The sequence below is a fragment of the Ursus americanus genome, chromosome X (assembly GCF_024610735.1).
Source record: "Ursus americanus isolate L20-20 chromosome X, mUrsAme1.1.p, whole genome shotgun sequence".
In the NCBI taxonomy this organism is placed as follows: domain Eukaryota; kingdom Metazoa; phylum Chordata; class Mammalia; order Carnivora; family Ursidae; genus Ursus; species Ursus americanus.
Genome location: NC_142164.1, coordinates 39,555,748 through 39,578,813, shown reverse-complemented (window position 1 = coordinate 39,578,813; position 23,066 = coordinate 39,555,748). Strand labels below are relative to the sequence as shown.

Here is a 23,066-nt window from a genome sequence, read left to right as displayed (position 1 = left end):
ATATAATACAATAAATATGTTTATAAATATATATTTATAATATATAAATATATACAAATATAATAAAATATATATTTATGTGTAGTATATTGTATATATTAATATATAAATAAATGATTATAATAAAAATATATATTTTATATATTATATATATAATGGAGACTATCACAGTGAACCACATGTAGTAAGTACTGTTTTTGTGAAATGGCTGTCAATTATATATTGTATATGTATATGGATATACTTGGGCACAACGTAAAATTTATTTTTTACTGTGGTCACAGCAGAAAGGTCTGAAAAATACTAGCTAGGCATTCCTGACTTAGAATAATGCACAATGAGGCAGAATAGTAACAAAAAAGCAATCAAGAAAGAGCATATACATAGAACTTATGTTCCACAAATTTCTAGAGAAATAACAAAATTTAAGAAACTTAAACTCTAATCATCTATAGTCATAAGGGGCATTGTGGTATAATTAATTTGGCCCAAAAGCCAGTAACTTTACTTTTAGCCAATAACTTAAATCTTTCTTTTGTTTGCTGTGGTAATAACAAGTAGAATGGACAAATTATTCAAGCTTCACCGTCCCGTCACCAGATAAGGTGAAAGCTAGAAAAACATGATCGCCAAAAGAAGGAAAGCAATTTAGTTAACTCATTAATCGAATTCCAATCCCTGGATAACCAAAAGTAACCATCCATTAAAGCCACCCTATCTCTGTTTGCTTACAACATTCAAATAATGAATTATGGGCTCCACTATCCAACACAACTAATCAGTTCCGAAAACTCCAAATGTTTATTAAGCCATCCCCCTTTTTTCCCTTTTGTTTAAAACCAAACCATGTAATTCAGGGGAAACCAGTGCCACAACTGTACCTCTACGTGAAATGAAGACACTCAGATTGCCAAGCAGTGGCAAGCGGGCGGAGCATCTGCGTTTCTCCACTCCAAGGCGGGAAAAGCAGGGCACCGGGTCCTCTATGTTACTGGGAGTGGGACTGTAGCTCTGGCGGCCCCAGGGATGCTCCCCCCCGGGGTTCAGGCACAGAAGTCTTGCACACAGCAGACGAAAAGAAGTGAGATCCCACCCTACACACACACAAACGCTGAGTCGAGGAAAAGAAGCGCGATCCCACCTTACACACAAACACGCCCCTCGCGCGCGCGCACACATACACACACACACTGAATCGAGAAAAGCAGCACAAACCCAACACACACACACACACACACACGCTGAGCTGAGGAAAAGCGCGATCCCACCCTACACGCCCCCTCCTCACAAACACAAGCTGGGCTGAGAAAAGAAGCGCGACACCGCCTTACCTGCGTGCACGGGTATACATACATACATACACATACACACACACACACACACACACACACACCCAGACGCTGAGCCGGGACAGAACCGCAACACGTGTCTCTTTCGCGGGGCGGGGAGGGGGCGTGGGGAGCGCGTGCAGAACTGCAGCAAAACCTCAACCCCCGGGCCACCGAGCCTATCCTTCCACCCAGGCTGCCCCGGATTCACCGGAGGAGTTGTACGGTTTGGAATTCACGTGTGGGAAAAGCGTAATGATGAGCGAGCCTGCTGAGGACTGGAACAAACGAAAGCCCAGCAAACTTACCTTGGTGCCTGCCGCCGCCGCTCGCCACCAGGGACCCAAAGTAAATGGGTAGGACCTCCGAGACTGTCCTGCGGCCGGAGAGGCGGGCCTGGGCCTAATCTGAGCAGGAAAAAAAAAAACGGCCTCTACAGGGGGCAGGTTGCTGCTGGAGTGACGCTAACTGAGGCAGACGCTTAACTGGGGTCCACCTAGTTAACTTGAGAGGGCGGCCATTGACCCTGACTGGCGCGCGTTCGGATTGGTTGGTTCTGGTGCTGTTTCAAAGGAAACTCTACTGTGATTGGCCAGGAAAGTCAAGCGGGAACCCGGAGGTGGTGGGTGGAGGGGGCAACAAAATTGTTACCTAGGCAACAGCGAGACGCAGAGCTCTCAGCTGTCTATTTTCGGAGCCCAGCCAGCGACCCGAAAACTGACCCAGGTGAGGAAACCTGAACTTTAGGAAGGGGAAAGAAAGGGTCCTCAAATGCCCTGGCTATCGGGAAAACTAGGGAGAACTCTAGAGTACTTACGACTCTGAAAGATACCCAAAAAAGCCACAAGTCGCAAATAGTACAGACCTTTTCCCTAAGTTCCCCTGCCCTAGACACTAGAAGCCGGAAGCAGCTTTAACAAAACTCAGTCTAGTCAGGCTGTTAGTGAAAAATGGGACAGTTTTGCCATACAGGGGAATAGATGCTATTTGACCATCTGAAGGCCAAAATGAACACATGAAGGCTTCCCAATGCTTTTGTCAACTCACACACACGGTTTTAACACTAATTTGAGAGTGAAAATTGTGTCCTTACAGGTAGATCTAGGTGCTCCAAGTTCATGTTTTACATGTACAGGCATGATTTACCCAGAGTACTTTGGTTGGGATATATTTTTTAAGGGGTATAACGCTGTTCAAACTGAAAAAAATGGCCCGCTCCACTTTCTACGTGGACAATGCTCTGTGTGCGAGAACGTGAACACCGTGGCCTGAGGGTTCCAACGGTCGTTGGTCAGATCCGTTGAGGACTGAGAAACAGTCAGACCGTACTTGAGTGGGCTAAAGCGCCGTGTGCAAAGACTACTCGTACTTACCTTACCGAGGCTGCTACTCACCGAGAGTTGATCGGAAAGTGAGTATTCTATGTCGTGGGACTATACCTGTCAAGAGGTAAGAAACAGTGTCAAAAAATAAAATCTGCGTATGGGAAGAGAACAGAATTTGACCAGAGAGTTAGGGGTGACTTCTCCTAAGAGCTTCCTGTTTGTGACAAGGATTCAGAACAGAGACTATTTCCCAAAGAAATTAAACAGGCCTGTTGACTTAGGGAGAAAATTTCAAAGTACTGAAGGAAAATTTGCTGTCTCAGCATCTTTTTAGATAGCGGTGGAGTGTGAGAATGAAAGACACAAAAATTACTGCAAAGTCTATTAAGTTTGTCCAAAATAAAGAATAATAGAGGGAATATTAAATCAAACGAAGGTCATTTATGAAATATTCCAGGTACTTCCAAAAATCATCTTCTATTAAATATATTTTAAATTTGTAAGAAAACCCTGTTAAGTCCTCATAGTTACTTATGATTTGGTACATTTTATAGCAGTGAAAGTCTGAAACCTAAAAAAGGAAATCATTCTTGGTATTATAAAGACAAAGTCAAAAATGAATTGTTTTTAATAATCATTGGTGTGTATAGCTGTCAAAAATGTAAAAAAAAAAATTAGCCAGTATACTGTAATTTAATTCAGACATAGGCAGAGATGATGTTTACTTTTGTGTTTTCAGAGGAATTTTAATACAGGAATTGCTAAATAAGAATTATGTAAATAAAGTTGTAGAAGAAATGCCAAATTTATTTAAGAGAGTAAATGGATTTTGAATACTTTGAAATCAGTCAGCTATAAACAGTGCTTTACATGGGGGTATGTGTTTACCTATTAAACAATTTCCCAAAGGATACTATGTTGTGATTCCTTATCACCCTGGTTTTATTTACTATATATACTTGAATTACTAAAATTTTCCTTTTGAATAGTCTGTAATTCAGGGTTTTCACTAATTTCACCTAGATTTTTCTCCAATTAGTTCAAGTCAAAGAAACATCCCTACTGACACTGTGGATGGAGGCAAATGAAATAGAAGGCATGACCCCAGCCCTCACAACCAGAGTCTGACTTAATCTCTGGTTACTGATACTGCTTCAGTGCCCTGGGTCTGGAGACATCCTGGTTGAGCTTGTTTAGTCCTTAACTGGTTTCTGTGTTTCTGTAATGAGCTGTTTCTGAAGTGTCTGTCTCTTTAGCTCTTTGTGACTGGTAGTGAAAGATTCCCCCAATCACACCTTTATGTATGAAGGCCCTAAGGGCTCACGTTAATGTGGGCAAATCATAGGCTCTATCCAGAAAATGCTGCCTTTGTAATTCACCCAGCAAAGGAGAATGAGAGAAATAAAAACAAAGGGCCTAGAAAATTTATTTTCTAAGAACCAAATCTCAAATCGATTTAGCAATACATTTTGCTTTTAATGAAATTACTACTTAAATTTTCTTTAATTTCAATTTATTCTTGGCCTATTTAAGTGGCAATACCAGATTCAGGCAGAGTCGCTCTAGAATTTTTTTTTTTTTTTGTCACTACACTACACTGAGTAGGCAAAAGGAAGACACATTCTAAGGTACAAAGGCAGGAGATTATAGGGTTTTTTTTTTTTAAGATTTTACTTTTTAGAGGGGGGAGGGGCAGAGGAAGAGGGAGAAAGAATTCCAAAGCAGACTCCGCTGAGCTGGGAGCCCAGATGCAGAGGCTCAGTCTCACAACCCTGAGATCATGACCTGAGCCAAAATCAAGACCTGGACCCTTAACCAACTGAGCCACCCAGGCGCCCCATAGAGTATGTTTAATAAGCAGTTCAGTTTCTAACAGAACACAGATTGCATGTAGGAGAATAAATAGGAAGTGGCAGAAAATTAGGTTGGGGTGATATCTTAAAGGACCTTTGTTGCCAGGCTGAAGATGAACCTAATATATGTCAAATTTACAGGTGAAAGATAGCCCTACAAATAAATAACAGGGCACAGTTTCTAAAAAGGCATCTTGCTTTAGTTTGTCCAATTAATGTCTCTGTCAAGTAAATGTTTTCAATAAAGCTTAATAAATTATTCTTAATTTGTTAGACTTCTAAAAAAGGTGGTAGAATCTGCATTTCCATTAAATTTATATTTTCCAAAAATTCATATCACTGTTTTTCTCTTGATCCTTTGAACTCTTTAATTAGTTATGCACAAAGTACTGGTGATTCATTTATTGCTCAAAATATTATATCAACAAGCATGTCTTGATTTCCTATTTTGTGTTTGCAGGTTCTTATTACGGTTGGTATGGTAAAAACTATTTTTGCTCAAGTGCCAATTTCATTATGACATCTCTACACCCATTTAGCTACCTATGAATCTATGCCATTTTATGCCAGCCTAATTTGGAACTTAAGAAGTCTAATTCCTAATGTGCTTCAGATATATAGAGTGTTACTATAAACTATTGTGAATGATTTGTTATATACTCAAACACAAGAAGGGGCAACCCCTTTAAAGCAGTCACTTTGGGAGTCTATGCACTTGCTGCTGTTATTGCTCAATTTACCTTTGAAAATACTCTTTTAGAATTGCCTTAAGGCCTGTAGCACATTCTTTTGAATCTCCTCAAAGTAGCAAATCTTCATATTTTGAAAGTAGATGTGATATCTAGATGCATCTAGAAATCACTTGGAGACAAATCTGTTGTATAATCAAACTGAGTGATACCATAATGATACCTATTTTCTTGGTGATACATATGAAGGCAATTCCAAAATATTTTGAACACTGATAGCACAATTTACATCAGCGTATAACCTTCCAAGGTGACTACTTTGAAATACAATATTCGTGTGAATTTAATCATGCTTCATTCAGTATTCATAAACTGCTGACTATATGCCAGCTCGGGTTTTTGAGACTCTCAGCTTACAAGGATGGCTTCCCACTGCTCACACTGCCCTGCCTTGCACCAGATGAGAACCAGTCCAGAGCTACTTCCCAAATGGTAGGGATTTAGAATAAATCTACTTTCCCTAAATCCACTGTACCCACTGAATGATAGCCTCGCTTCATAACGTAGCTGCCCAGAGTAACATGAGAAAGGCTTTGATTCGGTACCTAGTTTTCTTTTCCAGCTGTGATGTTGAGCCCTGCCCTATTCTGAACCTTCATCTAGCTGCCACCTCCCCAGTAATCTCAAGAGTCAGACCCTGCCTCCTCTACCCCCACCTATGGACCAGGGTTCTACCCCACCTAAACAGACCTCCCTGTAACCAGGATTATTCAATCTTTCTGCCCTGAAACACTGCTTATATCCCAAAAATTGCTGCCATGTCCCTGCCAAGCAAATGAAAATATATGATTGCTACCTCAGACACTGTATTTGGGACTTCTGAATACCTTTCTGCTGGGTTAGCTTTACAGGTTCCAGTTTATTCCCCTCTCACCAGCCTAACATTAAGCTCTCACAACCTTCATCATCAAGGATCTGTGTGTGCAGGCACTATGTATGTGCCAAATAGTAGTGATAATTTTATACAGCTTTTCATATTTTAGCAAACTCTTTCACCTACATTGCATAATAAGGCCATCACAACAATTTAGCAAGGGGGGAGATGCTGGAATAATAAAACAATTTCTGCTATATTTGTTTTATAAAAGCCTCATTGTTTGTGCAATCTCAACTCAAAATATTGTTCATATCGCTGCATCTGAGACCTGGATTCATTTCCCCTTTTATTGTCAAAGGTAGAAAATGTGTCAATAAAAAGTTCAGTAAATATTTAATGAACACATAATCAACTAGAACTTTTGAAATATAAACAAGAGCCTCTTTGTTTAATTTAATATGTGTCAATTATTTATTTCCGTAGCAGACTACCAGACCATACTGTGAGAGAAGATTGTTTTATCACCACTTATTTCACCTTTCCCAATTTAATGAGTTTCCAATGTAATGAGTTTTATCATGAACTTATTTGACATCATTATTAAAAGTGATATTCATGCCCAGCAAAATTAAATTTTTGAAGGACCAATAATAGCTAACCTATGTTGAGTGCTTACTATGTGCAAGGTACAGTTCTAAGCTCTTTGACGTGTATGAAGCTACTTAATCTTTGTAAGAACCCTATGAGGTAGCACTATTATTATTCCTATTTTACTGGTAAGGAAGACGGGGTTTATAGAGTTTAAATGATGTGCCCGACGTCACAGTTCTGGGAAGTAAATGATGGATACTATCTAGGCAGCGTGACTCCGGAGACCTTACTCTAAACCACTATGACGTACTGCCTCTACACTAGATGTACAAGACAATTTCACATTTGTTTCATACCCTTGACATCTCCAATAAGCATTAAGATCTGTTTTCCATTTAAAAAAGAAAGTCAAAATAATAGTAAAACATAATAAAACAGAAGGTTTGTAAGACACCATCTACACGCAGATTGATTTTGACAGGTGATTTTATATGAACACACATTTGAGAATCCCTTTGTATTACTGTTCTAGGCACAATGCAGAAATTTTAGTGGATCATTTAATAACAGCACTAAAGAAGTGTTTCCTGTAAATTAATTTTATAAAATCATGTTTAAAAAATATTAGCAGAGGTGTAGAAAAATTCCTATTATATTTATGCCCAAATCATTAGCAATAGGCTTTATGCAGGTTATTATTAAAGTCCGTGACACTTCCAAGATGTTTAAAGACCCTGAATTCCTACCCTAAATGTGACTGTGAAGGATTATTCTAAGGTTGGTAGGATTATAGGTCGTGGCGATCTTTTCTTATTTATGTTTTTAATGTGTTATTTCCTTAAATTTCCATTATAGACACATATAGTATCACTATTATAACCATAAAAACAGTTCATTTATTTTGTGTGAACTTTTCACTAAAGCCAATGAACCAACCCACTAGAATTCTCAGATGGCGGTATAATGCTAGGCATCATCAAGAGCTGATTAAAAATTTAATCTTCGGTCTTCTATGAAACAGAAAACCAAAACATCTCTTTCTGATTATCTTCTTCCTCAGAACATGGATTCTGAAAATATGGAATCCGAAAATGCAGAAACAGAAAATATGGAAACTGAAAACCTAGAATGTGAAAATATGGAAATTGAAACCATTTCTTCAGTTTCAGCTCTGCAAGCCCTCTCTAAGCTACTTTATCCTGAAGAAGAGGATGATTTTGAGTCTGGACAGGTGGTCGTATACTTACAGATGAATTAGTTCTATTCATGCTAAGTTGTTAAACTGTATTTGAACAACTCGTTCCAACCTTGCTGTGGGAGCAGGGCTGTGTCATCCAATAGGAGGTTGCAGGACTCATTACGCATGAGAGTATCACCTCTAGTACATTTCTAGCAAATATAATTATATTTTTTTCTGAACTACCTGAACACTGAATAGGAAAATAGTTCTGTAACTATGGTAGCAATAGCCACATTTCAAAATGTTTGTCATTTATATTTATGGCCAAAGAATGCTTGACAACCATTGGAGAGAGTGGTAGCTTAGATTTTTAAGCCTAGACAGTATTTCTACAAAACAAATAATTTCCACTAGACAGTATTAATTAGGCCCCACCATCCAGTTCCCTTAATTTTTAAAAATTTGTCTACACATGAAAACAGAACAGAGAATAATTTGAGCCAGATAATGGGACGAACTACCTTTAGTTTACTAAAATTGACTTCCGGATACATGCTCACGCAGAGCTGTGGAATCTAATTTGTTGGACACCATTTGGGATCAGGGCAGGTAACCCCAGGGAGGCTTGCAGCCGCAAGATGGGTTTCATTTTGGGTAGGAGAGTTCCGTTGAACTGACCTTCAGTCACGGCCAGTATTCCCAGAATAATCAAAATACTTCTACGTAACCCCCTGCTCTCCATTCTCCTGCTCCTTGGGTATCAGCAAACCTCAGCTGTCAGATTGCCTACATGAAGGCAAACAATTTTGGGGCAGAAACCTCACACAATAGCAGAAGATGTCAATTTGCTTTACATTATCTCAGTGAAGTTGTTATTATGACCAATTTGCCGTGAATAAACCATCTCCAGTGAGCATGCATATCAGTTTTCTCCTCCCCCAAAATTCTTTTCTGCCATTGTGAGGAAAAACAAATGTAATCTGAATAGGCAGCAAATTCAGTGGCTCAGATCAACACTGGATGGAACTTCCACCCTCCAGGAAGAGTTTAGGTGGAAGGCACAAAATCAAGGAAGGCATGCAATGGAAATAAATTTTTTAGATGGAAACTGAATCAGCTTGGAGCCAGGATCCAAGAAGTGTTAGTCAGGGAAAAGTTAGTAGACGCCAAACAAAAATCAGGACATTAATAATAGCATTGAATATATACAACACACAGGACACTGGAAGAACAATTTAGGAGCAAAGTATCAGTGAAATTGGGAAAGCAAGTTCATTTTTGCTACATTAAGCTGAAATAAAAGGATACATCCCAGGAAGGGTAGGGTTATGTCCTATACAAAAAGCATATTAAATATTTGAGAAACAGCAATCTTGAAGAAAGGAAAGTGGACCTTGTAACTGGGACAGATTCAGAGATAAAAGATTTACCCTGGTTACAAAGCCTGTTCTCTTTGGCATTTACGTATGGAGATGTTTATTTGCATCTAGAGATGATTCTAGGAGAAAGATGAGTGATTATGAGAATAGAGAGACGAGGATCATTTTACCAAATTGTACAATTCATAGAGGAAAATTACTGTAATAATGTATGATTCTGTATATCTGGGTTATAAGCAATTTTGAGGTAATTGGTCATTCAGACACTGCAGTACAGATATCATTAGAGGATATAGAATTGGAGTATCAGAACAGTGGGAGAATAATTAATGTTTCTAATGAACTCTTAAATTTTCCAGGAGAGAAACGGCTTTTCATTTTTTTAACATGTATTAATCTTGGGAACTGTGGAATGATTACAAGAGTGATGTGTTTTTGAAAATACTCCTGCCGAAAACAGCATTAGAACTGTTCCATACACGTTGGCTTATTTACACCATCCCCACCATGAATTGCTAAGATTCTGGGAGATTGGGAAGAGAGTGTTTTTTTAAACTCACAAGGGGATCTTAAGACCTGTGGGAAATAAGGTTCGCCACACCACAGACACTGTAACAAAGTTGTTCTAACTCTCTTACCTATTGCAAAGTGGCATGAATTGCAATGATAAATTTCTCAGATAATTGGATGTGGATCCATGGTAAAGGCTGAAATGATACTCTCATAGAAAACATTTGCAAGATGGTTTTTAATGTTTTTTATCATCCTGGTTCATCATTCCACTTGAAATTTTTGTTTTTCGTTAAGTTAATAAACTGAGACTGCCCTTCTATTGTGATGTGCTGACCCAATCATCACTGTGCATGGAGAGCATACCAATTTTTGTCAGAAATGTTCAAGCTTTTCTTTCCCTGGATTTTAATTTTCCGTGGAAGGAGTCACTCAACAAAACAAGAGGCCCTCATGTTCCAAGAAATGCTTTGCCCTGATTGACTATTAGTATTCTGGTGATTAATAACTTCAGAAAAGCACTACAGGTTTATATGACCTTAGTGATTAAAAAGAAAAAAAAATACAGAATACCATCTTGGGATTTTCACATAAAAATGTCTGTAACACCTTAACTGCAGACATAGCACTTTTGAAGCAACTTTTGGAAAGGAATGTTTCCTGTCTTAGACACCGTTGAGATGTTACAGATTAATTCCTGATTTATAGCTGTTGGAATAGTTTATCATAATAAAGACACAGGTGAGCTTTTCCACCGGCTTTCAAGGACAGACACTATTCCTCTTGCCCAAACAGGACATTGTAACTCTTGTACATGCCTGAAGTCTTGAGAGATCCGGGCAGGGGCCTGAGAAAAGAGAGTTAGATGTGCTAGTGTGCCAGCATCCAGGGAGAGAAGAATGTTTTGACAGCCAGCAATGGAGTAAATTGGAGTTTCAGAGTCTTGTGTCAGCAAGAACGTTTAGGAAAATATTGGGATTTTCTTGAGATATCAAAAGACCCCTGAGAGGGACCAATGAGGTGTCTGCCACTATTCTGATGGTGTAATATGTATTATACTTAGTTGAAAAAAGGAAAAACCCAAAACTCTACTGGTGGGTAGAGGGGCAGTCCTGTGGGGGTGTGTTTGCTTGCACAGAGGATGGCAAAATGAGCTTGCATGATGACTGAAGTGGTTCGGCATGTATTTGACACTATTAATTTGGGGTTGCTGTTTAAATCCATTAATTCAGTGTCATGAGGTGGTATGACAAGGAAGTATTTTAGGCCCACAGAGGAAAGAAGTAAAATTGCTTATCAGGAGTTTCGAATGAGTCCTTTGATATCTAAATACTTAAGACCCTATTTAGTGGTTTGTTTTTGTTTCTACAAAACTTTCCCATCCTTTTCCATCCCCCACCTAACTCTGATGAGACACTGCCAAAACCCAAAAGTGTCGATGCTCCTATAGTAATATTTGGTTCTGACCTTGAAAGAGATGAATGCAGTTCATTCCCCTATCCACGGGGATACACAATTTACTGGGCTGGAACTGGGGATTTAGTCTGATCAAAGATCAGTTCTGCCTTAGGGTCTATTAAACTAAATACCTTTTGAAAGGAAAAGGAAAAAACATCCTAAATAATACTTGGCATCTGTCTCTCTGTTGTATAACAATGATGATTAATTAAATGAGAAGCTCTATGAAATTTTAGATGGAAAGCCTATCAAATTTAAAGTATTACTGGTCATATAAGTTACACAAGTAATAATTACAGAATGGCGGACTTTTTTCTTTTCTCCCAGCCAAATTGTTCATCTGTTCTTGGAGCCATGGGTCCTGGGAATATTGGACCACCACCAACAGAAGAGCTCCAAGGTAAGTAATTTAACAAGGCTTATAGATCAATATAATCTTTCCTTTGGGAGCAAAATTATAAGGAGAATAATACTAACATTAGGATTTGTCAAAGAGGAACTCAAATAATTGTGGAAATGATGAGCAGCCATTTACATATAAAGATGCTGTTTTTACCCTACTGTTATAGGTAAGTCATTTTTATATTAATGGAAATTAATTTGCCCGGAATTATTCACATTCATTCTTTGGTGTATTTCCTGAGATGTAAAACCAAGAAACTCATGTGTGGTTAAATAACTTTTTTATTATTTAAGGTCTAGTTACCAAGATGCTTAGTTTCTTCACTTTCTACCCTGCTATATTCTGGCAATTTCACAGAATTCATTACTTCATTCAACAAATATTTATTGAGAGCCTGTTATGTACCAGGTAATACAAGCATCTCTGGAGCTATGATGAAGATCAGAACAGAAAGGTCTCTGCCCCCATCGAACTAATAGTCTTTTGGAGAACACAATAAAACAAATAACTACACAATTTTATCTTACATCAAAATGCTTATAAATTAAAGCCCATGCGGTGATGTATATAGTCGCGGGTCCAAGAAACTAGAATAAATATTGGGGGGGGGATGTTTTCCCAACGTTTTGGCCTATACATTTTCACAGAGTTGAACGTTTGACACATCTTCAAAAATAGAGAAGACTCTAATTCTGTCATGATGACAGTTACCAGAGGGTAGACAGGGAAACGAAGTGAAGTTCTTTCATCAATTTAGCTAATTGTAAAAGATTTTATCTGGAAAAAAAATGTTTAAAACAATGGCTGAAATGAGGTCTGAGGGGATGATTTTAAAATTTCAGTTATTATACTCTACATACTCAAGAGTCTCTCTGCCTTATTCAAGAGATGTTGGAAGGCTAGTTCAATTTTGATGGGTTTCTATGCTGCCTGAATTTCTGATAGTGTATGGCTAATATCCTCTAAATTCTGAGAACAATGAGTCATATGCAAACTATTTTATATAAATCTGCAATTAGGCTTTACAAAGCCCATGCTAGACAGAAGCAGATAATTACAAAAGAGTTGGCAGTATTGAAAACCTGGTAATCAGGTGCATTTCTGGGGATGCTTAAAAGGAGAACTAGCAATAATGTTCTGCATCTAATGTTGGAACAAATGTAAGCTGGGCTTTTGCATGCTTCATTTGCTTTTAAATATTTAAAAATGACATGTAGAAACCCAGCCAGACACATGCTCAGTCCTACATAAAGGACAAGTGATAGAGATTTCTCTGAGGCTCACAACTACATGAGGAGAATACTGGATTAAAAAAATGATCATTGGGGCACCTGGGTGGATCAGTGGGTTAAGCGTCTGCCTTCACCTCAGATCATGATCTTAGGGTCCTGTGATAGAGCCCCGCTTTGGGCTCCTTGCTCAGTGGGGAGTCTGCTTCTCCCTCTGCCTCTGCCTGCTGCTCCCCCTGCTTGTGCTCTGTCTCTCAATCTCTCTCTGTCAAATAAATAAAATCTTTTTAAAAAATTTAAAAATGATCATTGTATCCACTGTTTTCAGTTTCTTTAACTGATATTTTTTAAGGATTATGTCATGTTTTCATGGCAAAGTTATCAAAAAGCTTTTATTTATTTATTTTAAAGATTTTATTTATCTTTTTGACAGAGAGAGAGACAGCAAGAGAGGGAACACAAGCAAGGGGAGTGGGAGAGAGAGAAGCAGGCTTCCCCCTGAGCAGGGAGCCTGATGTGGGGCTTGATCCCAGGAACCTGGGATCATGACCCGAGCTGAAGGCAGACACCTAACAATTGAGCCACCCAGGCCCCCCTATCAAAGAGCTTTTAGATAGTAATACACAAAGCAAGATAAGACATTGGCTCCCCAAATCAGAGTGATTGTATGTTTGATTGGTTCTCTTACATAAATGTTTTACATATGATCCTATTGATGTTTCTGAAAAAATGTGTAATATTTCTTTGCACATATATGTTACATATATGTTTCATATAAAAGGTTCTTTCATATATGGAGTAAATATTATATGTTGTATATGTACACACACACACAGAGGCTGGAAAGATACAGACCAGAATGCTATCACTGATTATCTCTGGATAGTTGGATTACAGATGATTTTGTTTTCTTCTTTTTGCTTATATGTTGTTTCCAAATTTTCTACAACTGTTATTACAATTTTACAATGTACTGCTTGTGGATTGATTAAAAACTTCTACGGTTTTACTAATTTAGCTTGTTTGGACCAAAACACAAGCTAGTGATTACAAATAGAAAATGTTTTACTTCGATGATCCCAAACTGAGCATGAAGAACAGACAACAGCCTCAGCTTTATCTTCCCTTTCTCCACAGCCATCCCTCAAAGCAGTGATGAAAGCAGTGAGGATATCTGGAATCCAGAAGAGGTTCCAGAGGGAGCAGAGCATGAGGACATGTGGGATGTTAGAGAAATACCAGAGTAAGTCAGATGACGCCAAGAATGTGTTTGGGGCTTAAGGTAGATGTGTCATCTGATACCATTCTATTTTTGACAAGATTCGTAAAGTAACTTCTACCACATAAAAGAGAAAACCACAGTGACATGCAGAAGGCATGTGTAATTGATTTTTTTTCCTTCTGGAGCAGAACAAATAATGAAACATAACACCTTCCTTTCAGTTATTATCAAACAAAACCTGAAAAATACAGTTATTTCCATCACAAATTTATATTTAATGCTGGCTAGTTGTTTAATGTGGAACTAACACTGGGAAAGAAAACAACCCATTAAGTTACAAGCATTCATACAAGCTAAATTATTATACCATGTTTATGTGTCAAAGACCTGCTTTTAATTACTCAATGCTCCACAATTGTGATAAAAGGCTGTGTTCTCTCCCCAATTATCTATTATTACCTGGACCTATTTACTAGTTATTTTAGGATTGTGTTTAATATATTTTGCAAGCAGGCTTGAAGCCTCACTTTGTAGCTTTTTCAATAGGAATTATGAATATGAATTGTAAATATGAAATTTAGGATTATTATCATGAATAGCCCTTCACTCTGATGAAATAAGTCGCCCACAGTTTCAAGGAACTGAAAGTGTGTTCACATTCATAATTGAAATTAATGGTTAAATACACTAAGCTTTAAATATATGTATTCTAAAACAAAATCTTGATTGAATATTTAGAATAGCTTGAAAAACCAAGGCAGTACTTACTAAATTATAATGTACTTTATAAATTCTTTAAGACTTCTATGGTGAGTGATCTGATAACTTATCTAATTCTGACCATAAATTGTGTCCAATGTTTTTTTTTAAACAACCCTATGTTTCTATCCTCTATGTTGGTTCTGAAAATAGAAGCAGTGGGAGACTGCAGATAATTAACTGGAAAAATGTATCCAGCTTTCAAATAAACAATGTCAAAAAACCCCATAAACCTCATAAAAACGATCAAAGGGGATTTTAAAACATTTCTGTGTGTACCTTAAAAATGAAGAGAGTAAATCTCAGGTTATGTTTATACAGTGCCCACACATCCGTATGAAAGGTAAGAAGTAAGCCACTCATTCGTCATACTATCTAATGAATGTCAAACATCCAAATGTGACAAGTTCCAAATTTGAATAAATTTTCACTTCTCATCCTGATGCTTGATGTTCTGGAGAAAGAACATCCATGAAAGTTTTAAATGAATGAGAATTCCAGTCAGGATATGAAGAAACTTACCTTATAAGATTTTTTAAATCTTTATTTTCTATCTTATGCAAGTACATTTCAAAATGTCCCAGTGGGTAAAGAGGAAATTGAGGGGGAAAAGGGGATAGGCAGCTCACAAAAAAAAGTATCACAAGTGGCCAAATAAAAAGTAATAAGGACCTGAGCTAAGTCACTGGTCTTGGAAAGAAGTATGAGAGCCTTTATGTGAGAGATTCTTAAAGGAATATATGTTACTTGATTAGATATGATGAATGAGATGAAAGCCTCAGAAATGATGCTGAGGGTACGAACTGGGGTGAGCAGGTGAATAGTGAGGCCATTAACTGTGATTGGGAATGAAGGTAGAGGGAAAGCAGTGAGTTTGGTTTGGGGTATGTGGACTCTGAGGTGCCTGTGGGACATCCAGACAAATGTATATAGTAGACAGTTGGAAAATTGCATCTGGAGATGGGGAAGAGCAACAGCTAGAGCAAATCCATTTGGGAGTCATGGGCATATGGATCGATACCTTTCTGTTTTGCTTTAACCTGGCTTCACCTTTGTAAATATCAGGTAAATGTTGTAGTCTATTAAGAAAAAAGTGCCCCATATCAAATAGCTACTTATTATTAGTCCTGTTCAAACTCAGAGAAATCCCTTTTTCATTCTTGGGCGTTCCTGTTTGCAAGCGGTCAGAAGTTTAAGGTAGTCCTTTAGACTTTCTATCCAGAGATTTACCATTTCTTCATTAGGGGAGAATTAAATGGGAAAGATCATTTGTAAATGTTTGCTCACTTCATTCCATCTAAAAAGATAGGGTACATAATGGCTGGGTGCTTCTTTCTGTAAACCACTCTATCCCTAGGGACCCAAATTTGGAGGCAAAGAAAGACGTGAATTGTCATGTGTGAGGTGAAATACCAGGAAAATCTTTCATAGTAGTAAGAATTCTGTAGGCCTAGATTCTATATACTACAATGTAGTTGTGCTGACTTCCTTGCCAGTGTTTCTACTGTAGACTTCTAGACCTGAAAAAAAAATATTGTAGACATCACTGAGTTCAAACCTACGCCTCCCCATAAATTGTACAAATCTGGAAGCAGAGAACCCCACGAGTTTGTGATTTGACCAAGGGCACACAATTAATGACAGAAACAGAACTAAACCTGGATTTTCTAACTCTACTCTGTGGCTTAAATTTAGCAGATGAGGATTTCTATCTATCCATCACACTCTGGGTTATGGCCCTACTATTTTTCTGAGCCATCGTTTTCCAGGAAAAAAGACCTTTTTTTTCCTTCGACTTTTAATCTCATTAGAAGTTCCCTCAATCCATTTTATTTGTATAGGTCTAAAACAATTAAGTTTAATTTTTCGAAAAGAAGTAGATACAATATAAATATTGCTTTACGGTGTTATATACACACACACACACACACACACACACACACACACACACACATATATATATATATATATATATATATATATATATATATATATATATTTTAGTGTTAGGTATTTTTGACTGAATTTTCTAGACTTCTGTTCCTTTATGTTCTGCTACGTGCCAGAAGAAACTGTCAGTACTTTATTTAGTCTTTTTATTTTTTGTAATAGCATGTTGTCATAAGTTTCTAGGGGTTTTTTGTTGTTTTGTTTTTTGTTTTGCTCTGGGACAGAAAATTGCTCTTTCTTTTGAGTCTTTGTATCATTGACTTTTTTTTTTCAGGTATGAGATAATATTCAAACAGCAGGTGGGAACTGAGGATATATTCCTAGGATTTTCGAGAAAAGACTCTTCAACTGCATGTTGTGAAGATCTAGTGGTGAGCCTCTCCATCTTCCCTATTACCATTATGACTACAATGACTGTTGTATACATAATACCGTAGGCAAGGCAGTAAACTCTTTAAAAATAGTGGTTGCTATGTTTTAGGTACTAAGGGAATAATGGGATTGACGGTTTAAAATCAGTTAACACGTACAAAGTAAACTAAATTTACACATGTGGATAAGATTTACAAATAAACATAGTAGAATCATAGGACATAATACACTATTTCTAGTCCTATGAAAACTGCCCTTCCCTGAATCTCTCTTATCTCTTGTATCTGTATTTCTTTTAAGGACTCAGCTTACATTGTGCCATTTGAAAAGGGATTTTTTTCTTAATTTTTGGATCCGAACTTCTGATTTAAAACTCTAAAAAGACATCTAAAATGTTATCTTGGCTCCCTTATTGGAATGACACAATTTCTATGTAATAACAATAGCAATACCAATGAGATCAATGAGATCCCCTTACTTCTGCTTATTTGAGACTCCGAATGATCCTGTTGAAAAGTCTGGGCCTAACCAAGAAGTTGAGATATAACCTGTTTTGGCAGCATATGCTAGTAATTCTGATGTGGAGAATTCTTTTCCTGAGATGAGGCGCTGTGCACCTACCTTTCCCCCTCCCTCTCTTACAACACTCTACAGTATGGAGTATTAGAGATGCTTAATCTTTTTTTCCTTAAGCAAATGATAAATGGAATCTCTCTTTTGCATGAACTTCAGGTTTTCTCTTATTAGCAAAATCTAAGACATTCAATTGAATCAAGTAACATAATGGGAATAGTGAGTTTAAGTACCTCAGGAGATTTTTCAAACTCTAATGAGTTAAGGTTTCAAGTGATCTTGAAGTAATTAGCTCCCAGGGTTTTACCAGTAACATCCCAATTCCTCTCTTTTAAATAACTGTAAAATAACATTTTTGATGTCTAGTATTGCGGATTGCTATAGACTCTGGAGAAATTCTGGGCCCTAAGCAAGTAACTGTTGTGAGCCTTCCCATCTCTCTCATGTAAAGAGCTACTAGTATTAATAATGAAGGTGTCCTGAATGAAGACTCTTGAAAACCAAATTGTCCCTCAGAGTAGGAGTACACAATTTATGTAAAACTCAACAAGTGTGTGCTGAAGAAGACTTGATCCCTCCCTTTAGTGGACTTCTAATTGATTGGGGAGACAGAATTCACATAAATGAAATCAGCTTCTTATTGACAGTTAAACTCAGTGTTGACAGTCTACCAGGAGTTTAGAGGGTTTGGATAAGGCATGGACAGCACGGAATGGAAGCTGTGTGAAATATTTGTTGATATTATGGCACTTCACCACATGTGTGCTGTTCTTTTTCTCTTGCTTTTTCTTCATATATTCAATGTTTTAAAATTCAATTAGCCAATGTATCATCATTAGTTTTTGATATCATGTTCAATGATTCATTAGTTGCATATAACACCCAGTGCTCATCACATTCCATGCCCTCCTTATTGACCATCACCGAGTTACCCCATCGCCCCACCCACATCCCTTTCTGCAACCCTCAGTTTGTTTCCTGGAGTCAAGAGTCTCATATGGTTTGTCTCCCTCTCTGATTTCTTCCCCTTCAGTTTCCCCTCCCTTACCCTATTGTCCTCTGCACTATATCTACCATTTACATTGACATGAATGGAACTGGAGGGTATTATGTTAAGTGAAATAAGTCAGTCAGAGAAAGACAGCTATCATATGGTTTCACTCATATATGGAACATAAGGAATAGTGCATATATTCAATTTTTAAATACTTAGTGTATACTATTACATACCAGGCACTGTTCTAAGTACTAGGGATACAAACATAAATAAGATACAGTCATCACCCTCAAGGAATTTATAGTAAAGGAGGTGGACATGTAACAAATCATTGCAATTCAGTATGGAAATACATACTTAGAAGCATATATGTGTGACATATATGGTGTCATAAAGCAGAAAGGAATCAACACTGGGTAGACAGGATTTTTCCAGTGGGCAACATTCCAAGAAGAGCATTCCCAGCAGAGGTAAAGCACATGGGGAGGTATCCAGGCATGAAATAGCCTGGCCTATTTGAGTAAGCTGTGAGCATAAGAAGAATAAAGAATAGTTGTGGACAGTGGTGTACTGGTAAGCCAACTCTCAAAAAAGAAGAACGATCCCTGATCTGTAGCTTGAATTCTGTAGCTTGAATTTTATCTTGTAGGCATATTAATGATGATATCCACCATGATTGCTTAAACCCCTCGTAAGACTCAGACGAAAGAGGTTTTTGACAGCATATCAAGTATTTCTTGCTCAAATTTATAAGCTTACTATTCCTGTTGATAATATGGCATTTCCTCACATCTAAGACATCATCAAATTGCCATTCATTTAATAACAAAGGAATAATGAGTGTGCTACTCCCATTGAATATACGCATTGATTGTGTGATGCATCCCAGTATCAGAAACACTAAAATGTGGGGGGAATTACACCTTAGAACTGGCTAAATTTGTTATTTGGGGGCTGGACCTGGTCTATGTGTAACAATCCAACACAGAGACTTTAAGAAGACCTCTGTTTAAGCTGAGGAAGATAGTAGCACAAACAATCTGTTTAAGTACAAGGAGTGACTTGGAGTTTAAAGATTCACAAGGACCACCCTTTCTATTACCCTCCCCAGTCTCCAAATAAGAAAGCAGGATTCATGAGTCTCAAATCAAAGCAACTGTCCTAAACAAAATTATCAGTTATAATTATGTATGTCTTCAGCAAAACTTCCGTTCTTTCCTTCTAACCTCAAGCCAAAGTGCTTCATTACCTAAATTCTGCCTGCTGCTCTCCTCCTGAGTTTGTAGCTACCAAGCTTCCCTGGCCTTAATCTATAATTAGGCATTTTATGTTTTAAGTAAAAATTGTATGTATTTAAAGTGTACAACATGATGACTTGATACACATATACATAGTGAAATGATTACTGCAGTCAATCTAATTAACATATCCTCTCCTCACATACTTACCTGTGTGTGTGTGTGTGTGTGTGTGTGTGTGTGTGTGTGTGTGTGTTGAGAGCACTTGAAATCTACTCTCTTAGCAGATTCCCAATATTCAATATGGTATTAATAACTATAATCATCGTGATGTACATTTTAGAGCTACAGCTAGGTCAGTAGTTTGCAGGTTTGTTTTGTTTTGTTTTTAGCTGCCAACCATTTCCTTCAAACCATTCTATGAGAAAGCCCAACATATAGAACACATACAAGTACCACTGCCTTAAGGGTACTATCGCCCATGAGGCAGCTCCTAGGAGAAAACCTGGGCTCTTTGAAACACGGTTTAAAAGATGCTTATCTAGACTTTTCTCCTTGTATTACGGTTGAGAAAATAAGGTCAAGCTTGTAAGGTATCAAATACTCATATGAATTAATGAAAGAATAATAAGAGAGCTAGAGGGCTTTTCCCTCCTAGGTAACATGTATATTTTTCTTTAAACCTCATGAGTATAATGCCCCTGTCTTGTTCTATTTTACTTTATTTGATTTTATCATTTTTTATTTTCTCTTTTGTTCTCTATACTTTCCATCCCTCCCCACAAGGATCCCACTATAATAGGTTTGATATATATCCTTGACTATGTATCCTTGAATACATATTTGCCACTGTTTGCTATATTTTTTAATTCAACAAATACTTGCTGAACACTTCCTATAGGCAAGATACTTGGTATACAGGGTTGAACAAAATAGAGAAGTTTCTCTTTCTTGCAAGGAGCTTACTATCATGAGATCAAGCACTCTATAAGCAGCAGCACAGACTTTCATAGATCCATCCAATAAGGAAATAGTGAACCCAAATGGATAAAGTTTATTACTTACACAGGCAGGATAAGCAAGATCAGCATGGTGTCAGCTCCGCATATCCCTTTGCCCCACAGGACAACAGCGAGCTAAAGGGACCAGATGACAGGTGACATGAGCAGTGGGGCACTCTGTTGCTGAAGAGCCAACTCTAGACTGTAGCTAGACTCTTTTATAGTCCGCATCTATAGCCAAGAGGAAGGAGGTAGAAAGCCCTTATGCCTTATTGGAATCAGGGAGGAGGGTGAGAAACTGCCTCATGGTAGCCTCCTACAAGATAAGAAGCCTCCCACAAGGTAGAAAGACAGATAAGAAACAGCCTTGAGGCGACTCCTCACAAGACTGTATCTTCTCATGTTCCGGGAGGATCACAGGATGTTCTGCCAAGACTTGGGGCAGACTGCAGTTGAGCCTTGCCTATGTGGCCAATGGGCATAGTGCAGAGTCACCAGAGTACCATAGCAGAGCCATTTCCCTACATTTACAGTCTATGAATAAAGGTTTTTATCCTGTGTGTTTTTGCTTAAAATGATATAATAATAATACTAGCAAATAATGTAGAGGATGCTTAGTGTGTGCCAGGCATTTCTCTGAGAACTTTGCACATAGTAAATCATTAATCCCCACATCAACCCTATGAAATAGGTGCTATTATTTTCACTTTACAGAGGTGGTTGCTGAAGCACAAAGAAGTTTAGCGTTGCATTAAGTTCACACACTTAGAATCTGGTTAGAACTACGATTTGAAACCAAACAATAAGAATTTGATAGAAGTGTGTATAAAGTGATATTGTGCAAAGAAGTAGTCCAAGCAGACTTCACGATACAGGTGGCATTTGGCCTGGACATTTGAAGTACGTGGTAATTTGTCAGGGTGGAAAACCTGTCTGAGGAGAATAAACAGCGGCATGAGCAAAGGCCTAGTGCTATGGAAGTATATGTGTTTTGAGAACTATTTGTGATGTTCTTGGAGCTCCAGAATGCACTGGCATGGAACAATAAAAGATAAAACAGAATAAGCAGCTTAGAGCTAGTTGTAAAAGCCCCTGAATGTCATAACATGTGCTATGGATTGAATTGTGTCCCCCCAAAATTCCTATGTTGAAGCTCTAACCCCCGTTGTAATGGTATTTGGAGATGGAAGCTTTGACAGGTAATTAGGTTTAGATGAGGTCACAAGGGTAGGGGCCACGTGATGATTTAGTGCCTTGATACAAGTATACCAGAGAGCTTGCCCTGCTCGCGCTCTCTCTGGGCCACGTGAGCACACAGTGAGAAGGCAGGTTTCTGCAAGCCGAGAAGAGAGTGCTCACCAGAAACCAACCATGCTGGCATGTTTGGCATGCTCTGAATTCCAGTCTGTAGTATTTTGTTAGGGCAGCACCAGCTGACTAAGACACCATGAGCTGTGGACTTTTGTGGGCATTAGAGTTACAAACTGTCTTCAAGCAGGTGAGTTAAACAATTAGGTGTGTATTTCAGAACAACTCTAGTGGCAAATTATGGTGGAGAATTTGGCAGAGATGACAGTTGGAGATGAGTGTGAGTTAGGGAGATTGGTGGTAGGAAAACCAGTTGAGAGACAATTGCATTAATTCAGGGAAGAGAGGTAGGAGCCTGGAGTGTGGCGGTGGGGATAGAGAGCAAAGCAGACATTTCAGAGGTAATACTGGTAAGATTTAGAAAGTTGTCCAATGGGATATGTAAGGGAGAAACAGAAGTCAAGGGTTCTAGCTTGGGTGACTGGGTAATTAGTGATGACATTAATCAAGATATGGGGATGTAAAGTGGTTTGTCTCTGGATGGTAGTCTTAGAAATGGTTTCTATTTCTTTTTGCTCGTCTGAATTTTCTATTCTTTTCCTTTCTTTTCTTTTTTTTACAATTACCATCTATTACTTTTGGAATAAGAATAAACCAAGGGTGGTTTTGTTTGTGGTATGGGGATATCAAGTTAGAAAAGCAAAAGAAGGCAAAGTTTTAAGAGAAAAATATTGAGTTTTGGTTATACTGAGTTTGAACTGCCTGCAAGAAATCTTGTTGGAGGTATCCAGTAGGCTGTTAGAAATATAAATCCATGTTGAACT

The 23,066-nt window shown here is 38.0% G+C and overlaps 2 protein-coding genes across 7 annotated transcripts in view; one reads left to right on the top strand and one right to left on the bottom strand.

Annotated features, from left to right (window-relative positions):
* NUP62CL (nucleoporin 62 C-terminal like) overlaps positions 1-21,270 on the bottom strand; it is a 93,082-nt gene extending 71,812 nt beyond the window's left edge. For 2 of the 6 annotated variants that reach the window (XM_087859595.1, XM_045804998.2), the window contains exons 1-3: positions 20,999-21,270; positions 2,702-2,767; positions 1,637-1,735 (exon numbers count right to left, since the gene is read on the bottom strand). The gene's annotated coding sequence lies outside the window, so the exon portion shown is untranslated. The remainder of the gene's footprint in view (positions 1-1,636; positions 1,736-2,701; positions 2,768-20,998) is intronic. The other 4 variants (XM_087859598.1, XM_087859596.1, XM_087859597.1 and 1 more) reach the window with 3 other exon arrangements.
* Positions 7,727-23,066, top strand: part of DNAAF6 (dynein axonemal assembly factor 6) — a 28,599-nt gene continuing 13,259 nt past the window's right edge. The window contains exons 1-4 of the mRNA XM_045804999.2: positions 7,727-7,894; positions 11,518-11,590; positions 13,960-14,065; positions 17,028-17,124. Of these exons, the coding sequence (XP_045660955.2) occupies positions 7,727-7,894; positions 11,518-11,590; positions 13,960-14,065; positions 17,028-17,124 (444 nt within the window). The remainder of the gene's footprint in view (positions 7,895-11,517; positions 11,591-13,959; positions 14,066-17,027; positions 17,125-23,066) is intronic.